This window comes from Pristis pectinata, chromosome 4 (genome assembly GCF_009764475.1).
Source record: "Pristis pectinata isolate sPriPec2 chromosome 4, sPriPec2.1.pri, whole genome shotgun sequence".
Classification (NCBI taxonomy): Eukaryota; Metazoa; Chordata; class Chondrichthyes; order Rhinopristiformes; family Pristidae; genus Pristis; species Pristis pectinata.
In genome coordinates this window covers 23148390-23171655 of record NC_067408.1, presented here as the reverse complement: position 1 = coordinate 23171655, position 23266 = coordinate 23148390, and the positions used below count along the sequence as shown (strand labels likewise).

General features: G+C 38.8%; 1 protein-coding gene across 3 annotated transcripts in view; it reads right to left on the bottom strand.

Annotated features, from left to right (window-relative positions):
• Positions 1-944: 944 nt before the first annotated feature.
• fnip1 (folliculin interacting protein 1) overlaps positions 945-23266 on the bottom strand; it is a 72278-nt gene continuing 49956 nt past the window's right edge. For all 3 annotated transcript variants that reach the window (XM_052013258.1, XM_052013260.1, XM_052013259.1), the window contains 8 exons: positions 22175-22260; positions 20469-20615; positions 16305-16474; positions 13432-14791; positions 10622-10790; positions 5973-6173; positions 4474-4589; positions 945-3416 (listed from right to left, as the gene is read on the bottom strand). In XM_052013258.1, the coding sequence (XP_051869218.1) occupies positions 3338-3416; positions 4474-4589; positions 5973-6173; positions 10622-10790; positions 13432-14791; positions 16305-16474; positions 20469-20615; positions 22175-22260 (2328 nt within the window). In that variant the 3' untranslated portion in view covers positions 945-3337. The remainder of the gene's footprint in view (positions 3417-4473; positions 4590-5972; positions 6174-10621; positions 10791-13431; positions 14792-16304; positions 16475-20468; positions 20616-22174; positions 22261-23266) is intronic.

Here is a 23266-nt window from a genome sequence, read left to right as displayed (position 1 = left end):
GGGTGGACTCAAGGGCTTCTTTAGTTCAAGAAGGCAGCTCACCACTGCCTTGAAATGCTGATGGGAATGGCCAATAATGTTGGCCTTGCCAGCTTCAGCCAGATTTTGAAAATGAAACTTAATATGTAATAATGACTGAAACAATGACAGTTCATTGACTCATCCCAGATTACTCAAGCCAGGAAGGCTTCTATTTGTTTTACCTAAAGCTGCATGTCATAACAATGCCATAGGGAGTGGAGTTATTTGCATATAACTGTCCCCTTGGTATTTTTCTGAAGTTTTGCTTTTATTTAGAATGGGTTGCAATAAATTCTATTTTTCAAGTATTTATTACTTTGTTTGGCATGAGGCAGTTTGCTGAGAATTTTATTTACCCAGTTCCAATCCAGCTCCTTAGCTGACATCATGCAAGTGAGAATTGGGGAGAAGAGGTGAAACTTTCAGTAGAAGTATTAATGACATAATTACTAATGAATGACTGATTGGAATCAGCAGAACAACTCTTACAAGAGTGAGGACAATTTGCTAGCCTGACAAGTGGAGGCAGGATTTAACCTAGTAAGGAGAAACTCGTTCATCAAACCCAATTTGCTGCAGTAGGTTCTCTCAAAAATCTTTCAATGACATTCATTTTTTGGGGATATACCACAGACAATACCCTAATGTGTGTTGCATTGAATTTAGTAGATTACACATCTTATTTAAATAAGTTCCCAGTACCTAGAGAAGTTTTAAAGAACTTTCATAAAAATTGATCCCCAAAATATATTGCTGTTAAACTGAGCGCAATGGTGACACCTAGCTAAAGAGTGACAATGGAATATTCTGAAGAACAAATTGTATTTGAAGATTTTCTCAAATAGTTGGCATTAATTTATGATGGAACTAGTGTTAAATGAAATCTGAAGTTGGGTCAAATGACCAACCATAATTTTTTTCTTAACGTATTTATTGCACAGAATTCTCCAAAAGTAACAAATGGTTAATACATAGTGCACACTGAAAGAAGAATATTTACAGAATGTCCTGGACATTTTGTGCAGTTTAGACAACTTCCATTTGAGTCAAATAAATTAAAAATACTGTAAAAGACAATTACAATTGACAAAATATTAAATACAATGATATCTTGCACTTACTCAGCATTCATGTTGCAATTATTTAGAAATTACTTTAGTTATCTTGAAAAATTACACAATCTCCCTTAAGACTTTAAAACCATAACACATGAAAGAAAAGCTTTGTTTGTACAAACCTACTGCCTTTGACTACAGTAGAGGATGAGAAAGTATTCCTCCCAAGCAATCCATGTATCCCTTATTAAAGTAAACTCATTTCTTTTTAAATTGTACCTTGCAATGTGCACATTACTACCTCAACCAAAAAAAGGGTTTTTATTGTTAGCCAATGCCTTTATGGAAATTTCCTCTGATTAAGGCTGTGATTATAGTAACAAAATCAATTCATACTGTAGCTGGCTCAGACTATGCAGAACAAATTCCAAAGATATTTACTTCAGCAACATTGGGATGGGTTTCAAAAGGCACTCTCATTTTTTTTTTTAAGACTTCTTCCTGGCTAGGATTTATTTCCTCCCTTTCCCTCTTTCTCTATATATTACGTCTTGACCAAGGCAGTAAATGGTGTCTGCAATCCTAGCTTCTGCTAGTGCTGCCATAAACACTAATTTTTCCCCTCTTCTCTAAATGGCTTTAGCTGGGATACTCTCCTAATTATGAATACTGAAGTGAGGTAAAGAAGAAAAAACAACAAAGATGACTCTTGCTGCATCAGACAGATACAGTATAGACACTGGTACAAATGAGTTCCAATGGAAAATATTAATAAATCTAACTCCCCCCCCCCCCCCCCAAGAGTGGATGGCTACTATTAAAGATTTGATTTACTTTGGTTTATTGTCTGCATTTCACCCTCTTACTGCTCTACTCCTGAAAGATTTTACTTGTCATAGTGGTGGTCAACTGGATTGCTAAATGATATCCTTGCCTAACATTCCTAATCCATCCTCAACTTGGTTGGCACTGGGTTGTGAGGATATGAAAAAGTCTTAGAGAGATTACTATATTGTAAAAATGTTGAAAAATACTGCATAAAAAAATGTAGTTAGGATCATGTATAGAATTCACTATGGACATGAAAATACGATTGTCTCTTCGCTATATTTTATTCACATGATCCACTAGGAATGCATTAAACTATCCAAATCCAGAACCACATTTTGAAGATAATATCCTGTTCTCACCATTTTAATTAGTTAAAGTTTACATTTCTTCCACTCCTAATTTCTTTCGTGAGCTCCACCCACGTGTGGTGCCAGTGCCTGAATGGAGTACTCTACTACATCACTTAGCACCGTGAGCTGAATAACAGACAAATTACAAATAAAAGCCAGCTAAACAAGAAATTTGGTAGCAGGGAAATGAGAGCACAACAATTCCTTGGTGCAGAATTAACTGAGGTAGTACAGCATTGAATTGATTTCCCCTCCCCATTACAAATCATTCTCAAATGATAAGTTTTGGTCAGATCACCTGACTGAAGGTCTGTTACTGATAGAAATAAATGAATATTGAATCTGTGACTGATCTTTCCTATATGATTTTATCCAACTTGCTGCATCAATGCTTAAATTTTAGAAAAAGTGAAGCAAGAACGATCACAGATAACAATTTCTCTAATTAAAGGCAATGATTAGCATTGTTCAATTCTTGTCAGTTACATCAATGTATTTAAAACATTAAAACAGACTTTTTTTTAAAGTTTATTCTTAAGCGGGTTTTTGTAAAAGTAAACATACAAAACATCTTTCCAAATACTCTGTCCATGGAGTACAAAAAATAAAAATGCGCAAATATGTGCAGGTTCAGTAAAAACAGGAGGAGTTAGTCCGACTTCCCTGAAGTCAAAAAATGTCCATACATGCAACATCATAGTTTAAGTCAGAAGAAAAAGCTGAAATTTCTTGCTCTTGGTTTCAAAATGTGGTTGTTCAAATACCATTTAAACTCTGGAAAAAGAATATTTCACTATCCCTTTTTGGTCTCCCAGTCCAAAACTTTCTATGTGTTGTAGACAGTTTAACGGCATTGAGAAAAGTGACTGTTTTGCTCTATAGCAGAGTCTTTTTTTTCCTTCCACCAGCATGATATTCTTCTGTGGCATTTTCATGCAGCTAAAATGCAGAGGGCCTTGCCATGTATGACAGGACTACAGGATTACAGGCATGGGAAATGTAAATATTTTGGTGCTGTCCTCCATTCTGTGCAGTCATTTCCTTTTCCAATTGTTTAGCACAACTTGGCAATTGAGAAATTCAAAGCAATATCTGGGCCACATATGGAGAATGAGTGCTTGCTACAGCTGCCAGCAAGGGCAGGTCACTGGATTCAATCCTATAATGGAAGAAAACATTAGTACTTTTATATCAGAATCCAGAAAGCAAACAAGATGAGATATTTCTGTAATCCCTCACCTCAATCATTTGGCAATCTTTGCTTAAAGATCCCTATTATTTTGTTTTAAATAATAGCTTCCCAGTCTGTGTTCTATTTTAAATTGACAGACATATGCATGCTTTCCATAATAACACACATTTTAAAGTTTGATCTATCTAATGTATTTTATTCAAAATTAAGATTGGCAAGCCTCTGACTCTTGAACCTTATTCAGTCCAGAACTTGGTTAATTCAGCCATAGCACTGAAATGAATTAAAATAAGCCTTTGATTAGAGAAGAAAAATAAATTTTTAAACAAAAATCAGTTGTTATTTACACCCCTGGAAGATATTTGTACACAATGGCACAGCTCGCTATGTTGCTGCCTCACAGCCCCAGTGACCCAAGTGCAATCCCGACTTGTCCTGTCTGTGTGGAGTTTGCACATTTTCCTTGTGATCCCTTGGGTTCTCACTACCCACCCCCATGCCCCTAGTGTGGTGAGTATTAGAACCTGGGGAGAGTTGATGGAGATGTGGACAGAATAAAATGGGATTAAATAAACAGGTGCTTGATGGTTGGCCTGGACTTGTTTGGCCAAAGTGCCTGTTTATGTTCTACGACTCTGACTCAGTCTTAATAAGAGCATCATGTAATGTACTGCTCTGTCAATCATTCCCGAAAAGATTTTAAATTCAGACTCTGCCTTTACTTGCAGCAAGACAGGTGAAGCAATTGACACTGGAGATCGGAACAGATAATCTTGGGATCTTGCTAGCTTAAATGACTTGACTGATATCAGCCAAACTAGGTTCGTACTTTGCCGTTGAGAGCATGCCCAACAACTTCCTTTCTGCTATTTTTGGTATTTCTAAATACACACTAACACTCACTGGAGGAAAAAACAGGTGGATGAGCTGCTTTCTGTACTTGGTTCCTTCTCATGTGGAAGTGGGAAAAAAAACAGCTTGGATAATCACACAAGTCACTGCTTGAAAGATTAAAACTCCTTACCCTAATACCATGCCCAATTCCTTCACATGAACTCTCATTTGGCCCTTAAGGTATTCTGACAACATCTTGCTTTTGAAATACAGTTCCTGCAACCGATCTTCAAGGTGCATTATACACTATATATATATATAGAAAAAAATATTAGTTCAATATTTTGTACAGAAGAAATCATTGTCATTTAATATTTAAACTAATCTGTGAATTTTGAATAAATTCCATCCCAGCCTAACACAATGAAATACATAATGTCTTTATGAACAGCTGGTGAAAGTGGTAGGAGACGGGGGCAGCTGTCCTTTACATGAAAATCAAATCTACACCAAAACTAATTACTGGAACTTTGAAAGAGAAGAGTCTCAACTTATTTCCTAGTGTTGTGAAGCAAAGATGCCTCAAATTGAAGGTTAGTGTTATTTGGGGACAACAGAGCAGGAAAAAATGTTACAGAATTTCATCCCGAAGAGAATACAAGTGTACTATGACCGAACCTCACTTTATCAGCAACTATTCACCGATCTGACCAGATGACGACTTGATATCACACTTGCAGTCTAAATACCCTCTGGTGGAGTTTTTCTTACTCCCAGATTTCAAACATCTCAAAATCCATGTGTATATAGTTGGTCTAACTAATTAGGAAGAAACTATTCTTCAAACATGAAGCACAATGAGTTTTTTCACTTCCATCCTCTTCAATTTCTCCATGCTCCTAACCCACACAACTTATTCCCATCCTTTATCTACTTGACCAGGTTTCCTCTTTTGGCCATTCAGCCACCAAAATCATTAGCTTTCTTTCTCTGGTGTATCTCCAATTTAAATTACATTCACTGCTTTAAAGAAAACATTGGCTTCTCTTCTGTGTGTACCATCCTTCCCAAAGTGCAAAGTCACACACATAAAAGGAAGGATGGAGGCAGGAGTTTGAGATTGCTGTTTTGTTCCCTCTCCATATGATCCCAAATAGGATTTGGTGACTGTTTCAGATGTTCATGTCATATATTGGTAATAGACTCCTAAGATGGGTTTACACATTTATTAATTTCTAGTGGTTCCATTGAGATGAGTGATCAACCACAATTGTGGAGTTAAAGGATGATGGAAGCTAGATGCAAACATAATCAACAGTAGCAATGATATTCAGCTTGCCCCAATAACATAACAAAACTGGAGTTTAATGTTAATAGATAGGCAAGTGAAAAATTCTCATTGATGTTTAAACAAATAGATTTCATTTAATTCTGGTGTAGATTTGAATCTCTAAAGTAAAGAAAAAAGTCTTCTTTTATGCTGGACTCAATTTTCTTTATCTACTTTAACTATTTCAAAGATGTGCAGTTTTATGGACACTATAAAACAAAAGGCAGAACTTTTACTATCTATATAAATATTAAAGCTTTTCTATTTTTGCAAGCTATCAGGATCACTATCCTGTTTGTTCTGTATCTGAATAGATTTCAAATAAGGTAACAGACCCCTCCTGGTCTTGAAATACTCACAAAGTTTGGAGACAGATTTAGTTTGTAGAGTTGCAGGGTGGAATGAAGCAGGTTAGATACTAAACTGGATACAAGTACTTCTTTCCCAAGTTTGTTGCTGTCCGTGACGCGCCTCTGACTACTTGCAACCTGGACTGTCCACTTATCCAAATCCGCAATAATGCAAATAGCTTCTGCTATAGGTTCATCCAACACAGGATGCTGAGCAGAAAAAGCATTGTTTGGTTAATATCCTCTAGTTAGGGGTATTAAACATAATGCATTTCTAAAATATTGTCTTCATAGCATCTCATCTATCTTCAGAAATGGAGGAAAATATTCAGTTTGTTTTATTATTCTGCTAATTAACATTTCCTTTTTGTCTTGCAAAATGGTGGTAACATGATCTTTTGTAAATGAAGTGCACAAATAACATTATATACAAGGAGGAATGGTGGCATAGAGATTAATTTGCTGTACAATTTACTGTACTAATAACATAGGTCAGAGCTAATGATCTGGACACACATTCCCACCACACTATCTGGGATATTTAAATTCAATTGATTAAATTATCTGGAACCTAGTCTCAATAACCAGAACCTGGAAATTTAGAAAACGGGAACGTTTAAACCACTGTTTCTCTTGCCATAGTATCTGCTGCTCTTAACTCCTGTGATGTTTAAGTGAAACTTTTACAATGATGTGGCTCATTTCTAACTGCTCTCTGAAATAGCCAAGCAAACCATTCCATTTATTATAGATTGCAAATTCTGGTAGGACAGAGTGAAGGGCAGGAACCTTAGGGAAGTTGATGCACGAAGAGATCTTGGGGTACAAGTCCATAGCTTGCTGGAAGTGGTGACACAGGGATAGGGTAGCAAAGGTGGCATTGGAATGCCTACCTTCATTGGCCTAAGCATAGAGTACAAGAATTGGGATATCATGTTGAAGATGTACAAAACATTGGCTCGACAGTACAGTTCTGGTTGCTGCACTACAGAAAGGATGTGGTAGCAATAGAGTGCAAATGAGATTCACCAGGATGTTGCCTGGAATATGGGACTGCAGTTATATGGAGGGATTGGATAAGCTGCGTTCATTCTCATTAGAACATCAGAGCCCAAATGATGACCTTGGGTTAATAACATTTATGATAGGATCAGAATTTTTTCCCCAGGGCAAGGGAGTCTGGAACTAGAGGGCACAAGTTTAAGGGGAGAGGGGAGAAATCTAAAGGTGATCTGTGGGTTATGTTTTTCCACATAGGGGGTGGGGGTTATATGGAACAAGCTGCCAGAGGAGGTGGTAGATGCAGATGCAGTTACAACATTTTAGGAGGTGTTTGGACAGGTACTTAGATAGGAAAGGCTTAGATATGGGCTTAACACAGGTGTAGATAGGCATCAGGGTTGGCATGGATGAGGTGGGCCAAAAGGGCCCAGCTGTTCTCTATTATTCTAATGAATCAATACTCCCTTCTGAACAAGGAACACAAAAGCAGCAAGGATACAGAATGTACTTGGAGGTGGGGGAAGGGATTACATCAAAGCAGAGAGATAGGATTACGCTGTTCTGTCATTCAGGATGATTATGACCAACCATCTATATCAATGTCATATGCATGCTCTCCCCTTACCTCGCTGCCTTTCACGCTGAGAAATTAATCTCCTATATAAATGTGGTTCTAGCTCTGTAGGCACGCGAGTGGCTCAGAAGCATCACCACTAACCAAGTCAGCTATAAAGTTGGGTCTGCAGCAAGTGCTGATTAAACCAACATTAGAAAGAACCTTACTTGACCATGTCCTCACCAATCTATCTACTGTAGTTACATCAGTCTAGTATGTGCAAGGAGTGACCACTGTACCATTCTAGTGAAGAGGGTCACTCTCCTTCACATGCAGTACCACTGTCTTTTCTAATGGGAAAGATTCAATCTATCCAGGCATCTGAGCTCTGTGGACCATCAGCCAAATCATATTCTGCCACAACTTGTAACCTCTTGGCCCAGCATAAGCCTCACTTATCATTTACTGATAAGCCATGGAATCAACTCTGGTTCAATGAGTGTGGAAGGACACTACAGGAGCAACATTGAAGCATAACCCAAGATCTCAACTTGACAAATCAGCAACAGAATATAGGCATGCTAAACATTAAAAGCAGCGTACAGGTGTCAACTAAGGACCATCAAAAAGAGAGCGTACCCATAACATTCAATAACCACAACTCCTTGACCTTTACCACAGCCTTGGCGAGGGATAGGAGCAGACTATATGGGAAAGTATTTAGTTGGGGGAGGGGGAATTATGATGCTATTAGGCAGGAACTTGGGAGCGTAAATTGGGAACAGATGTTCTTTGGGAAGTGCACAATGGAAATGTGGAGGCTGTTCAGGGTGTACTTGCATGGGGTTCTGGATAGGTTTGTCCCATTGAGGCAGGGTAAGGATGGTAGAGTGAAGGAACTGTGGTTGACAAGAGACATAGAATATCTTGTCAAGAGGAAGAAAGAAGCTTACCCAAGATTTAGAAAGCATGGTTTAGACAGGGCTCTGGAGAGTTACAAGGTAGCCAGGAGGGAGCTTAAGAATGGACTTAGGAGAGCTGGAAGGGGGCATGAGAAGGCCTTGGTGAGTAGGATTAATTAAACCACCCCCACCCACACCCGCCCCCCCCCCCCCCCCCAAGGCATTTTACACATATGTGAAGAACGGGAGGATAACTCAAGTGAGGGTAGGACCAATCAGGGATAAAAGAGGAAACGTGCCTGGAGTCAGAAGAGGTAGGGCAGGTCCTTAATGAATACTTTGCTTCGGTATTCACCAGTGAGAGAGACCTTGACGTTTGTGAGAATGGTGTACAACAGGCTGATACACTAGGGCACGTCAACGTGAGGAAAGAGGATGTGCTGGAACTTCTGAAAAACATTAGGATAGATAAGTCACCAGGGCAGGACAAGATGAGGATGTGGAAGAGTGGGTTAGTAAGTTTGCTGATGACACAAAGGTTGGTGGTGTTGTGGATAGTGTAGAAGGTTGCTGTAGGTTACAACAGGACATTGATAGGATGCAGACCTGGGCTGACAAGTGGCACATGGAGTTCAACCTGGAAAAGTGTGAAGTGATGCACTTTGGAAGATCAAATTTGAAGGCAGAATACAAGGTTATTGGCAGGACTCCTAGCAATGTGGAGGAACAGAGGGATCTTGGGTCCACGTCCATAGATCCCTCAAGGTTGCCATGCAGGTCAATAGGGTTGTTAAGAAGGCGTATGGTGTGTTGGTCTTCATTAGTTGGGGTATTGAGTTCAAGAGCCACGAGGTAATGTTGCAGCTCTATAGAACTCTGGTTAGACCACACTTGGAATATTGTGTTCAGTTCTGGTCACCTCATTATAGGAAAGATGTGGAAGCTATAAGAGGGTGCAGAGGAGATTTACCAGGATGCTGCCTGGATTGGAGGGCATGTCTTATGAGGAAAGGTTGAGTGAGCTAGGGCTTTTCTCTTTGGAGAGGAGGAGGATGAGGTGACTTGATAGAAGTGTACAAGATAAGAGGCATAGATCGAGTGGGCAGTCAGAGACTTTTTCCCCAGGGCGACAATGGCTAACACGAAGGGCATAACTTTAAAGTGATTGGAGGAAGAGATAAGGAGGATGTCAGAGGCTATTTACTTATTTTACACAGAGTGGTGGGTGCGTGGAACATACTGCCAGCAGAGGTTGTGGGGGCAGATACATTAGGGACATTACAGAGACTCTTAGATAGCCACATGAATGATAGAAAAATGGAGGGCTATGTGGGAGGGGAGGGTTAGATAGATCTTGGAGCAGGATAAAATGTCAGCACAACATTGTGGGCCGAAGAGCCTGTATTGTGCTGTTATGTTATATGTTCTAACACAATTTTCTATCATCATTTACATCTCGTGGTGGTGGGTCTATCATTAATCAGAAGCATTAATCATGGTTCAGACATGTAAGTACCATGGTTGATGAGCAGTCAGAGGTTGGTTATCCTTGGGTAAATGATTTGCTTCAGATTAACCTAGTTGATGATGATACCATCCAGGCGGAGTCTATTTCCCTCCATAGAAGCTGCCTGACTTGCTGAGTTCCTCCAGCACTGTGTATTGATCCAGGCAGATCCTACCAGTATACCTGACACCAGACTCATCATCCTAAACATCCAGTCCCCCCCTCTCACCCCTACCCCCAATCACCGACACATTTTATCTGCAGTGTGCACAACGCCAAGGCTTCTTCAACATCACCTCTGGAAAGTGCAAGAAGCACCAGTACCTACAGGCTCTGCTCCAGTTATTCACCATTTTGACCGATGGACATTCTTCCTTACCACTGGTGGGTTTAAATCCTGGAATTCCCTATGCAGTAGCACTGTGGAAGTACCTTCATTATAATGACTGCAGTGATACCCACATCTCAAGTGACTCAATTCAAAAAAAAATCCGTAATAAATTATATTAGTGTTTAAATTAAAATTATCAAGAACAGCTTCATCTCCCAGTAATTATTCAACTGATCATGGTGATTTATTAATGCAAGTTAACAATGGTTTGTTATAGCAGTGTCAGTGATAGAACTTTTCCAAAATAGTTTTTGAAATGGATGTTGTAAAATGAAATGAGTAGAACTGTCGATGACGTACCTGAACAGCATGTGTTAAATCTGATGGCAAACACTGTTTCAACTTCTCATCGCTGCCTGTTCCATGCAGGACAAAGTCTGACACATAATGAGGACAATAACCACCAAAAAGAGACCTCCCAAAATTTGCTATGCTGGGTTTGTTGCAGTTTATTTCAATTGCATTTGATCTATAGGGGAGGGAAAAGGTACAATTAAATGTAAGTATAGGTAAAAAGTTGAGCAGCTCTTGAAGTCTGCTGCTTGGTTAACCTTTCTGAAGTTGAAATCCATGTTGCAAGAAAGACTATGTGACTGGAGACATTTTGCAGCCAATGACTTATTTTCAGTCAAACAAGGATCTACAGTATAAATATTAAATCAGGGATATATAAAGGTGTAACCAGGTTAAACCCTTTCATTTCTTCTTTCACAATTAAGAATTAATGAACTGTCCTGTCTCACTCTGGCAAGATAATTTTGCTACATACAAGTGATTAAAAGTTGAGTTATTGATGCTGCTTCACCCCTAGAAGTAGTTGTGTGTAAATTCAAGTGTCATTCATTGAACAATGAAAACTGACCCCTGCTTCATAGGTTTAATGGAACTGGTTACAGGCAGAAATACACAGGCTTTAATAGTTTATCATGTCCACAACAACAAAAAATTAGAAGCAAGTTTTAGAGGTATTCAGGGTATAACAAAGCGCAAAGCCTACGCTTAACTTGATTTTTGTTTAAGATAACTTTTGCAGGCTTGTTAGAATCAGGTTTATTATCACTGACGTATGTCGTGAAATTTGTTGTTTTATGGCAGCAGTTCAGTGCAAGACATAAAAATTACTACAAGTTACCAAAAGATAAATAAATAGTGCAAGAGAGGAATAATGAGGTTGGGTTCATGGACCGTTCAGAAATCTGATGGTGGAGGGGAAGAAGCTGTTCCTGAAACGTTAGAGTGTGGGTCTTCAGGCTCCTATACCTCCTCCCTGATGGTAGTAATAATTGATGCAAGATAAACCTACAAGCCAAGAGTTTTAAAATTAATACAACAGCAAGGTTAGCAGGGTAGGGACATGGGGGAATGATTAACTGAAATTCATCTCTCCTCAATTGACCTTCTTCGTACAGTATTCTTCAGAATCTAATCTAGTATGGAAGCAGGTTTGTAAATCATTAGCAATATTTCACTTTGTCGCTGCCCAAAGGAATTTTAAATGTACAACTATGGGTTGGTTTACTAGGAAATGTTCCACCAATATGATTTATCTACTTGAGGGAGTGTTGAGCTATGAGACACCAATAAACTTCTGTCTTGTCTTTCACACAGTAAACCATTTTCTGCACTTCCAATTTCTAATAGTTAAAAGTACACTATGTAGAACATCTTGTACTTAAAATATTGGAACAGAAACACTGCAAAATACTCATTAAAATGCAGCAAATAAGTCCTAGAAACATTCAAGTTATAGGACTGCAACAACATTGGTAGTTAAGTTAGTCACTGAAACCAGCAGAATGCATTAGTCAGCAGCAGAAATAGAAAACTATAAACAGTAAATATCTTAAATCATGTAGAATACACAAGCTCAACTTGTAATTTGTTGAGCTGAATTCACTTCTGCTCCAAGGCATAAAGCTCAAATTATAAGACTGTCCCATTCTAAAATACTGTTTTACTTATTGGTGATACTTTCTCCCCTCCTCCTCTCCCCCCCCCCCCCACTAGAATTCTTAAATGCACCCACCGCGTCCAGCGGACGGCTATTCTGTAACTGCACACGCACATATTAAGCTACTGGCTCCCAATGAAATAGTACTGACTAAAGTTGCAGCTGAAAGTGAGATCATTCTTCGGAGCCTGCCATCACACCCTTGCCCAACAGCAATAGGTTTTGTTGAAAATGCAGTAGGCGAACTTTGCCTCTCACTAAATAATCTCTTGCATCTGCACTACTTGATTGCCTGTTGCCACGTCACATTTCATAATAGGGAATAATTGACATGATTATGTCCATATTTATAGGTGCTATTGTCCCAACAATAAAATTAATTTCCTTCACTGCTGAGAAATTTCATATTCAGAATCTATTTTCTAGACAGAAACAACGTCGGTGTTTTCAATTAATCTCCACACATCTCTACACGTAGACAATTGCTGCACATTTTAAAACAGCAGATAACCATTTGGAAAGGGGCATGGTTTGGTTTAGTCAAACATAAAAGCATTGTCATGTGATTAGAATCAATCCACTGCACTGAACCAGACTTTGGATTCCGTGACAAATATATTGTAACACCAGATTAGCACTTCTCTATCAAGCAGTGACAGTGGTGCATTCAGCTTAATCTGATTTAGTAATTAAAACAAGATTTTGTCCATGATTTACATTTTAAAATCAACTCAGTTTCTTTCCTTGCACTTTCTTGAGAGCAGCAAGTCACTCTGGGGAAAGGTTACATGGGCGAAGGCTGCCCCCCTTATCATTACAACCAATCCTCCATGATGAACTTCATTCAAGAACTTTAAGCTATTGTACTTGGTGGTAAAGGAAGGCTAGAACGTATTCTGACTTTATTTTCATTGGAACGTGGACACTGAGTAGGATATATTCAGAGGGTTGCTGGCGAGTTTCCTACCAGACGAGCCATCCCCACCTCACCCTGCCCTTCCACCCAAGCACAAAAGCTAATTTCAAATTCATCTCAACTTTCCTGAATAATGTAACTCGACAAAAATTCTTATTTGATTATTTGTACACACGTCACACATAACGTACATCTAAATTTAGTACAAGATTTTCTTGCTCAGTACAAAATGTTTGTTCTTACCCAGGAAAAGGTATCTGTTCCAGCCAGTCATCTTGCTCTGTACTGTAGTAACTATGTCTGGACAATTCATGCCCTGCATCCTCATTCTCACTGTCACCCAAGGCACTATCTGAGCTTTCATTTCTGGGAATATCCCATTCGATCACAGGTGGTGCTTTTTTCTGTGAATGATCTTCTGCATAGTGGTTATGAATAGAGGCCTTGTCTCTGGTGTCCTGCTCAGCAGAACTGAGTGAATGTGATTCTAAATCCATTGCATACACTTTACAAGTGCAAATGCAACTGCTCCCATTCATGCCACATTGCTGTTCATTGTCCTGAATACCAAGTCCCAGATCCAAAATATTTTGCTGTCCAACTTCTTGCAAATCCTCTTTAGGAAGATCATCGATGGTCTTTGCTTCTATTAAATTACCTTCATTAAAGTACTCATCAAATAGACTCAAGCTTCCTTCATGTGAAGGATCCCATTCATAACTCTGTGTATTGGACAATATTTCCTTTATCCTATTCGTTTTATTTTGGCCCAGAGTTTTCTTCGATAACTCTTCCTGTGCTCTTTTTTTAAGCTGCTCAATGCCTTTCTGTAGTGCCTCACTGGTCTCTTTTCTCTTGGCTTCTGTATCAGAGTCAGGTGAGAGTGATTCACCAATCTGAAAAGTTACTTTTTGCATTGAACTGGGACAATTCTGGAGATGATTTTCACTACAGGGAATAGAAGGAGGCAACTGTTTATCAGGAGGCTGTTTCTCTATTACAGGTTCTACAATGAGGCTTTGGTCTACAGCTGCAGATCTGACAGACACCAATGTCTCGGTCTTGGTTTCCTGCAGAGGGTGTATGCTTTCTTTGTATGGCTTGATGGCATCTTCTCTGCAGAGAGCTGGCAAATTTGCAGTACAGCTATTTGGACCACAATTTGTTTCCCACAAATTCCTGTGAGATTGCATCAATGCATCATTTGAACCACTTGCCTCTTCCTGCCTGTTAATATCTTGGTGTTCTTTTCTAGGGTGAAGGGGGCACTTCTCGCTCTGATGGATACCAACAGCACTGTTCCGCGAAAGAGCATTTTGGTTTTGTAAAATGGTTGGAAAAAGGGAACTTTTATTCCGGTGAAGTGTAACCACGACGTACTCGGACTCTTCTACCTCCCCTTTCTCAAGGGATGTGGTCATTACTGACTCGCTCATTTCAGAATCACCATCGCCTTCCACCACTAGCTGGGTCTCCTGCAGCTCTGAGCATCGAATGAAATAGGTGAGGAAGTGCAGTAGCCGCTGGACCAGTTCTTGCCGCTTGCCAACCACCACTGTCCGGGCTAATCTTACAGGAGAACCTATTGCACCATGCAGATCAACTGTCACAAAAAGAAATGGTTAAAATTAGGAGAGCAGTTTTATTAATTTGGGGGGGGGGGGGGGGTGGAGAGAGAATATGAAGATATTTTGATTAAAATAAACCAACGTCAGGGCTTTGAAAGAGTTCTTTTCCCATTAGCAAAAGAACTTGCGCTTCCTCACAAACAGAATATGAACAACTCTACAATAATGTAATTTCTCTCCATAATTTTCTATTAAGCACCCACACAACAGGAGTTTTGTTTTGAATTTCCCATTGTGGTCTCCAATTCAATGGAGTTCCAAAATATTAACTAACACAGTGCCATGTAAGGTTTTGTCAATGGATGGGAAACCATAAGGACTGCATTCTCAATGTCTATTTGAAATGGATTAAGAGTACTAAGATTTTACCCTAGTCTAACACAGTGAATCTAGGATCCACTGCAATGCCCCCACTCCATTCTATTGGTACATGATTTTTCTGAAGCTTTTGGCTACAATTAGAAAAATATTGGTTTAGCAATTAGAATTTTTTTTAAATCAAAGCTACAATAGTCTCTGTTCAAGGCAATACATGTTGGTGAACAAATGCATTACATGGTGCATATAGAATTAAGTTAAATTAAAACTGATACAAAGACCAAAATATTATATAAAGAAACAGAGACCAAGAAAGTAGTCTTTTGTAAATAGATGTATGGATTGAGACAAAATGGAAAAACCATCTTTTGATAAAAGATTTTGTAACTAAGTTGGAAGTTTTATGATCAGCAAATTTTAGCAATTACGGAGCTATAGAACATTAAGTATAATGCACGAGTTTACATCTTGTTACTTAATCACATAGCTAAAGATTTATTATGCACAACACTCAATCAAGTACAAATTATATGTGCAATTTACCCTGATCAACACTCATTAGAAATAAAAGTATCAAGTCAATTGCCCCTTGGAGCCCTACCATTAACTAAGATTATGGTTGAACTTTTATCTCAGCAGCATTTTCCTGTACTAAATCCCTGTCCCTTAATACCTGAAAAAATTTCAAACTGTGTTGAATACACCTAGCAATTGAGCCTCTGCAGCCTTCTGGAATGGAGAGTTCCAAAAGTTCACTACACTGAGTGAAGACATTTATTCTCAGTGCAGTACTCTATGGCTAACCCCTGATTTTGATATCGTGACCACGGGTTGTGGACACCTCAGGCAGGGGAAATATCACCTCTACATCTACCTTGTCAAGCCCCTTAAGAGAAGGTTCGCAGAGATGCCCTCTCCTCTTAAGACAAGGAAAACAGTCATCCCAACTTTGACAACTTAGGTAGGTATAGACATTAAACTGCAAGCTCAACAATTCATGTTATCTATTGTATGCTTGACCACTCAATTAGATTTTCCTTTTTATTAAAGTATTTAAGTAGTATTGATTGGTGTAGGTGACTGGCACAGCTGAAATAGGTTTAATCATGAAACACGTACATTTTTAATGATTGTCCAGTTTGCAAATGTAACTTTTACAATAAAACATACCTAATTGGGCCCACAGAGGATTATAGGGGTTTGATTTTGAAAGCATATCAACACTTTGAGAGGAATGTTTTTCCAAGAAAACCTTAATAGGTGGTTGACCATTTGGCATAACTGTGGGGACCCAGGCGAGATGATTCGTGAGCACAGCAGTAATGAGGGCAGGTAGAAATCTGATTAAAGACAAGATAAACATTTAAGCAAATTAGATAAATCATATACATCTATGCAACTTGTACATTTAATAATAAGCACAGTTTCTCTCATAGCAAAGGAAGGTAACATCTAACAAATATATCACGGCATCATTTCACTGTGAGAGACTATAATAGAAGAGGTTTAAATTCCAATCTGTCAGTCTCCTGATCTCATGCCAGATCAACATAGGGACAAGAAGCCCTATAAATACAGACACATTGCTGAAGAAATTTTGAACTTTTTGCTTGAACTGCTAAAGTTCAGTATCAACTATCCAAAATAAAACTCTGGAATCAATAAAGAAAGCTGCCTTTTAATTATTGCATAGCAATAAGAATATGCAAGCTAAACACTAAATGAATATTTTGGAATCAGAAAACACACAGCTGTGGAACCACTCACAAATGACCAGGACTCTAGTCACCTTGTGGAACTTCAGGATTCAAAAAAGCCTAAAAATGCCACAACCACACAAAGCTCCAACCCTTTCCCACACAGCAGGAGTTATCCCCATGTGGCCCTTTGATTATCCTGAAAATAGGCCACGCACCCATGCAAGCAATTAAGAGCCTTTTCTATTTCCCTCACACAAAGATGGCAAGGGGCTTGCAGTGACTGGGAGTGCATAGGAAGAAATTAATAAATATTGGTCACAAACAAAATAGCAAGAATTATTTATCTTGCTGGATATTGAATAATTTTTTTAAACTTATGTATTGCTGTATTGACAATAAATATCATGAGATTCAAATTGATTATGCAGAGAGTGCAGCTGACCTGGCTTTCTGAGTGAACTAGGATGTACTTCAGGTAGAACTGAGCATTTGAAATTTCAAGATCATCATCATGTGCCTCTCTGTGGCAAGTTCTAAAGTGGCTAGGAATTGGGTTAGTACACAAAGACAAAAGGAGAGAGAATGTGTAGTGGGTTTTAAAAAAAAAAGCAATCAAAATTTAATGACAATAGTTAAGATTCTTTTGTTTTTGTAAATTTTCCTGCTTTTTTTTTAAAGATGAAGAGGGGAAGTAATTTTAGTGCAATTCCCTGTTCAACCACCAGATGGAGAACGAGAGACATTGGACTGAGCCAGAATCCAATTTTGCCCATTTAATGAACCTGGCCTCCACACTTTTCCACCTCCCGTCCTCCATCACTGAACTGTTATAAGGGGGAACTACAGTGCAGCCCCTACCCTGTCATTCCATTGCATATGCTTAGAAAGCATGGATTAATTTAAAAGCACAATTGGTTTTGGCCATGTAACTTTAAAGGTTCAAACAAGTCAAAAGTCATTAAAAAAAATGTGGAAACATATCTGCAGTCCCAATAACATGCTGTACTCCTCAGTTCTGTCAACTACATATTATAACTACAGATATAATATGGCAAGCTAAAGACCAAATTCCCACCATCTCTCAACATTGCTGGCAATAGGTGGGGGGAAAATGTCAGTTTCTCCTTTACCAGCCTCATTTCAAAGGAATCATCAGGGAGAAGGTCACAGTGGGAGTGGGAACACATTTTGGGAACAGTGATCATAACTCCATAAGTTTTAAGATAGATAAGACTGGACCTTGGGGAAAATGCTAAACTGGGAGAAGGCTAATTACAACAGTGTTAGACAAGAGCCAAGAAGAGTAGATTAGGAGTCAGAGTTACTTGGTATGTTTGCACCTGACATGTGGGAGTCATTTAAAAGGTCAGCTGGTCAGAATTCAGGACCAAAGTGTTCTTGTGAAGAAAAGCAATAATGGTTTGGTTTGGTTTGGTTTGGAAATCTTAGATGACGAGAGAATTGCAAATTTAGTCAAAAAGTAAAAGGAAGCATACGTAAAAATTAAGAAGCTGAAATCAGACAGGGCCCTTGAGGAACAAAGGAAGCAGGATACAACTTAAGGCTAAAGGAGTCCATGAAATGTCGTTGATGAGTAGGATTAAAGGAGAATCCCAAGGCATTTTATGCACACATTAAAAACAAGAGGGTAGCTAAGTAGAGGGTAGGACCATTCAAGGACAAAGGAGGGAATTCATGTCTGGAACCAGAGGAAGTGGGTGAGGTATTAAACGAGAACTTAGCATTGGTATTCACCAAAGAGAAGGACATGGAGAATAGCAAGGTCAGGGAGGCATATGCTGATATTCTAAGGCATATTGATATCAAAGTGGTGGTGTGGGTTTCCTCCGGTTTCCTCCCACATTCCAAAGACGTACAGGTTAGGAAGTTATGGGCACGCTATGTTGGCACCGGAAGCGTGGCGACACTTGCGGGCCGCCCCCCAAAAAATCACTACGCAAAAGATGTATCTCACCGTGTGTTTCGATGTACATGTGACTGATAAAGATCTTATCTTGAAGAATGTTAAAGTGGATAAGTCCCCATGTCTTGATGAGATCTATCCCAGGTTACTGAGAGAGGAGATTGCAGGGGCCTTGAGAGATGTCTTTGTATACACTTTAGGCACAGGATTTACTCACCTCTGGAAAAGCATGGACTTGTTAAGGATAGTCAGCAAGGTATTGTGCAGGGGAGGGCATGTCATACAAACTTGATTGACTATTTTGAGGTGATGAAGATGACTGATAAGGGTAGGGCAATGGATATTATGTACATGTACTTTAGTGAAGCATTCCACAAAGTCCGTCATGGTTGGCTGATCAAGAAGATTAAGGCACAAGGGATCCACAGAGACTTGGTAGATTGGATTCCAACTTGGCTTGACCATAGAAGACAGAGGGCAATGGTGGAGGATGTTACCCTGACTAGAGGTCCGTGTCCAGTGGTGTTCCGTGGGGATCAATGCTAGACCTTCTTTTGTTTGTGATATATAACTGACATGGACAAAGACATAGATGGGCTGATTAGTAAGTTTGCAGATGACGTAAAAATTGGTGAACTTGTGGATAATGAGGGAGGCTGTTAAAGGATACATTAGGATATAGATCAATTGGAAATTTGGGTGGAGAAATGGCAGATGGAGGTTAATCCAGACAAGTGTCAAGTGTTGCACTTTGGAAGGTCAAATACAAGTAGTGTACAGTAAATGGCAGGTCCCTTGGGAGCACTGCTGTACAGAGGGATCTTGGGGTGCAAGTCCACAGCTCCCTGAAAGTGGCAACACAAGTAAATAGGGTAGTAAAGAAAGTGCACAGCATGCTTGCCTTCATCAGTCAGGAAAGTGACTATAAAAGCTGTCATGTTGCAGCTGTATAAAACTTTGGTTAGGCCACATTTGAAGTACTGTGTGCAGTTCTGCTTGCTGCATTACAGGAAGGATGTGAAGGCTTTGGTGAGGGTGCAAAAGAGGTTCACCAGGATTATAGAGTATTAGCTACAAGGAGAGATTGGACAAACTGGGGTCGCTTTCTCTGGAGTGTTGGAGGTTGAAGGGCAACCTGATACAAGTACACAGAATTGCGAGGCATACATAGAGGTAGATGGTCAGAGGCTTTTTCCCAGGGTGGGAAATGTCAAATACTAGAGGGCATAGCTTTAAGGTGAGAGAGGGAAAGTTTGAAGGAGATTTGCAAGGCAAGTTTTATTTTTACACAGAGTGGTAGATGTCTGGAACACACTCCCAGGGGAATTGGTGGGAGCAGATATGATAGCAACATTTGAGAGGCATTTAGGCAGGCACATGAACAGGCAGGGAATGGAAGGATATAGATCATGTGCAGACAGATGGGATTAGTTTAAACTGGCATCAAACATCATGGGCTGAAGGGCCTATTCCTGTGTTGTACTCTTCTATGTTCTATGTTTTATTTCATGGCAGTAATTGTGGTTATCTAGTACCAGATGATTAGGACAACAAACATTTTGATATGCATATAAGGGAAATGGAAGAGAAGGAATGAGAGGGAAACATTTAACAGAAAAAGTTTGAAAGCAACAATTAAATGTTTTGCATCTTTCCTGCAAACATTACTTCTCCTTTCAAAAGGTGTGAAAAATGTTCTCAATACTTAACTGGTTCTTTGAAGCTTGCTCCATTAACAAAGCAAATTCTCTCATGAGCTGTTGACAAAGGAGGTTTTTTTCAGGAGCCCCAGACATCATAGTCAACCATACAGGCTCTGCAATCCTTGGCATTGTGTAAAGATTATGTATTGCCGTCCTAATTTGGGGTCAAGGTATGGGAGAGAAAATGGTCAAGTTTCTGCGATCTGCAAAGATCAAATTTTTTTTACTTGAAAAGACAGAGTCTGTGTACACTTTATTTTTCCTCATTCCAGCCATAATATTTAAACAAAAATTGCTGTATCCACACTGCTGGAGTCACTTAAGGTGAGTTGTTCCTGTACAATATCCAAGACTGCCCAAATATATAGCATATCACGCACTTGTTGTGGTTAGAAGGCTGACTATATTTCACTGAACAACATTCTGCTTTCTATTCTTACAGCCTCTGGCATAAACTGCAACTGATATACAGTCCCCTGAAAGCTATCACATTCTACTGGCATTGGACCAGCAGACATATGACCAGTTGAGAAGAAATCTAGATCTCGAGCAATCCAGTCTGCATCCAAAAAAAAATTAAGTGTTCTCCACAGCTGCTGCAATTCTTTCATTTCAGAAGGGAAAATGTTATTTTCCTGTCTACAAAGGCATTAACAAAATAGTCTTAAGTTAAAAGATCTTCCACTTAATTCCAAGTTTGTTTGCTACAGCAGTTTATCCAAATGTCACAGCCCAAAGTCTGAACAAACAGCCAGATTTTTTTTAAAAAATGTTCTTAATTCACAGAAATATTTCCAGTTATAAAGGTTGTCGGCAGTTGTTATGAACTACAGCAATTCATTGTCTATAAATAGCACTGGCAGCAAAGTATCAACAGGCATGTGTAACTACAGTAGCTGTGACAGCAGTTAGGTAACCTCTGACTCAAGGACAAGACCCCAGAAAAACCCTCAGCTAGTATGTCTGTTCCTAGTTAAAAATGCTCAATGCATTTGTAGCCATTTATTAAGCTTGATTTTGGTCTTATTCCAGACTTCTGTAAAATGAAGATGCTTTTTACAGCTGATTTGTACTTTGTAAAATAACTTATTGATAATATCACATCCTACATTGAAATAAGTTGTCCTGAATAGAACGTGTGTAGTATAACGAAGTCATACTTTTGCCAGGCAGCTCTTAATGTCATCACCAGGTGGGGGTCTAAATTGGAATGATAATTTTACCATTAAACAAAAAAAAAAGCTCAGCTGTTGTATAGCTTAGAAATCCTTTTGTGAATTGAAGTAATAGAAGATTTGATTAAGTTTAAGAACATCAGTTATACAAAACATCAATTCATCATAATGAATTTCACAATTACATTTTCAATTTGAAGCACAAGTCAACTGATTTTAATATCCAACTAATTTAGCTAAATTAAAACAATAAACAAGTGTAAATTATTAAGCCTGAAATGGGTAATAAAATATGTGGAATGGTTTATTAGTGTGCCGTTATCTGGCTACTTCACTGACTTTATGAATGGTATGCCTTGCTAGAATCATCACTGCATCAGTCAAAAACTGGAGAAGGCAATCAAGACTCAAATGTTTATTCTTTCAGGATAACAAGTTTTAAAATGCTGCAATACAAATGGATCTTAACTCTAAGCAAGATTTCTGTAGGGATACAAAGACAACAGAACATGATATATAAATATATTAAAATATTCACCTGAATTCATTTAAAGCATCCACAATTCTATTGGAACTCACGACACGCTGGTTTGTCTCAGAAATTCTATTTCTCATTTTCATAGCCTGAAAAGAACAAGAAATCAAACTGTTAAGTTATACTAGTGATTTATACCCTTTTGCAACATGTTTAGGGAAGGTTATAGCTTTATATAAGAATGGAAGGTTCCAGATCAACCTATTAACACTGCTTTCATAAGGCTTTATTACTCATGCTTCACGTTGTTCTGCTCAACAACTATGCAAATATCTATCAAAATCTTGAATCTTAACCAGCATCGTGATCTATGAGTAGGTAGAAGCTATTTAACAAGAATGCACTTAATTAATTGTTGCTGAAGTTCCTTAGAATGTTTGAAACACTATACATATATATATATTATTTTGTGACCACATCGGCATAGACCATCATGGACAGGAAAGTTTCTATATAGCAAGTTCAGCTCTTGGCCAAGGGTACTTTTATCTTGGCAGCTGGTGAATACTGTTACCTGCCAACCAAACACCTTGGCTCAATGACTTATTGCAAAGGTTGCAGAGAGAATGTTCCCCGATTGTTCTCCACACTCTACGTTCTCAATGGGGCAGCATTTATTCAACAAGATATAGAACCGTTCCAACCTGGTCAATGCTTTGTGAGCAGCGATCTGTGCAGCTCATTACACTTAACTGTTTCATGTTGTTGTTCTTCCCTCAGAGAAACTTAAAGCAATACACAAGTTTTCTGGTGGATAGCTACTTGCAATCCTTCCAACGAAATAATGGGTACAAAATAGAGGTATTTTTGAAGTTATGTACCTGCCAATGATGATATGGAAGCAGCTACAAAAACAGATAAAATCCAAGTTACTCAATTGACTAGTTGCTCTGTCTAATCAAACCAGCAGAGGTAGATCAGGAGAAGATTTATTTCCACTTTACTCCAAATAGATGCAAGTATCTATTAGGTCATATAGCCTATCTAGATAAGAAGGAAGTGTTCACGTAATATGTTCTAACAGGAAGTGCAATTATAGCTAACTTAACTGCACCACTTCTCTGTAGACACTTGGAAATGATCAGTTCTGGCAAT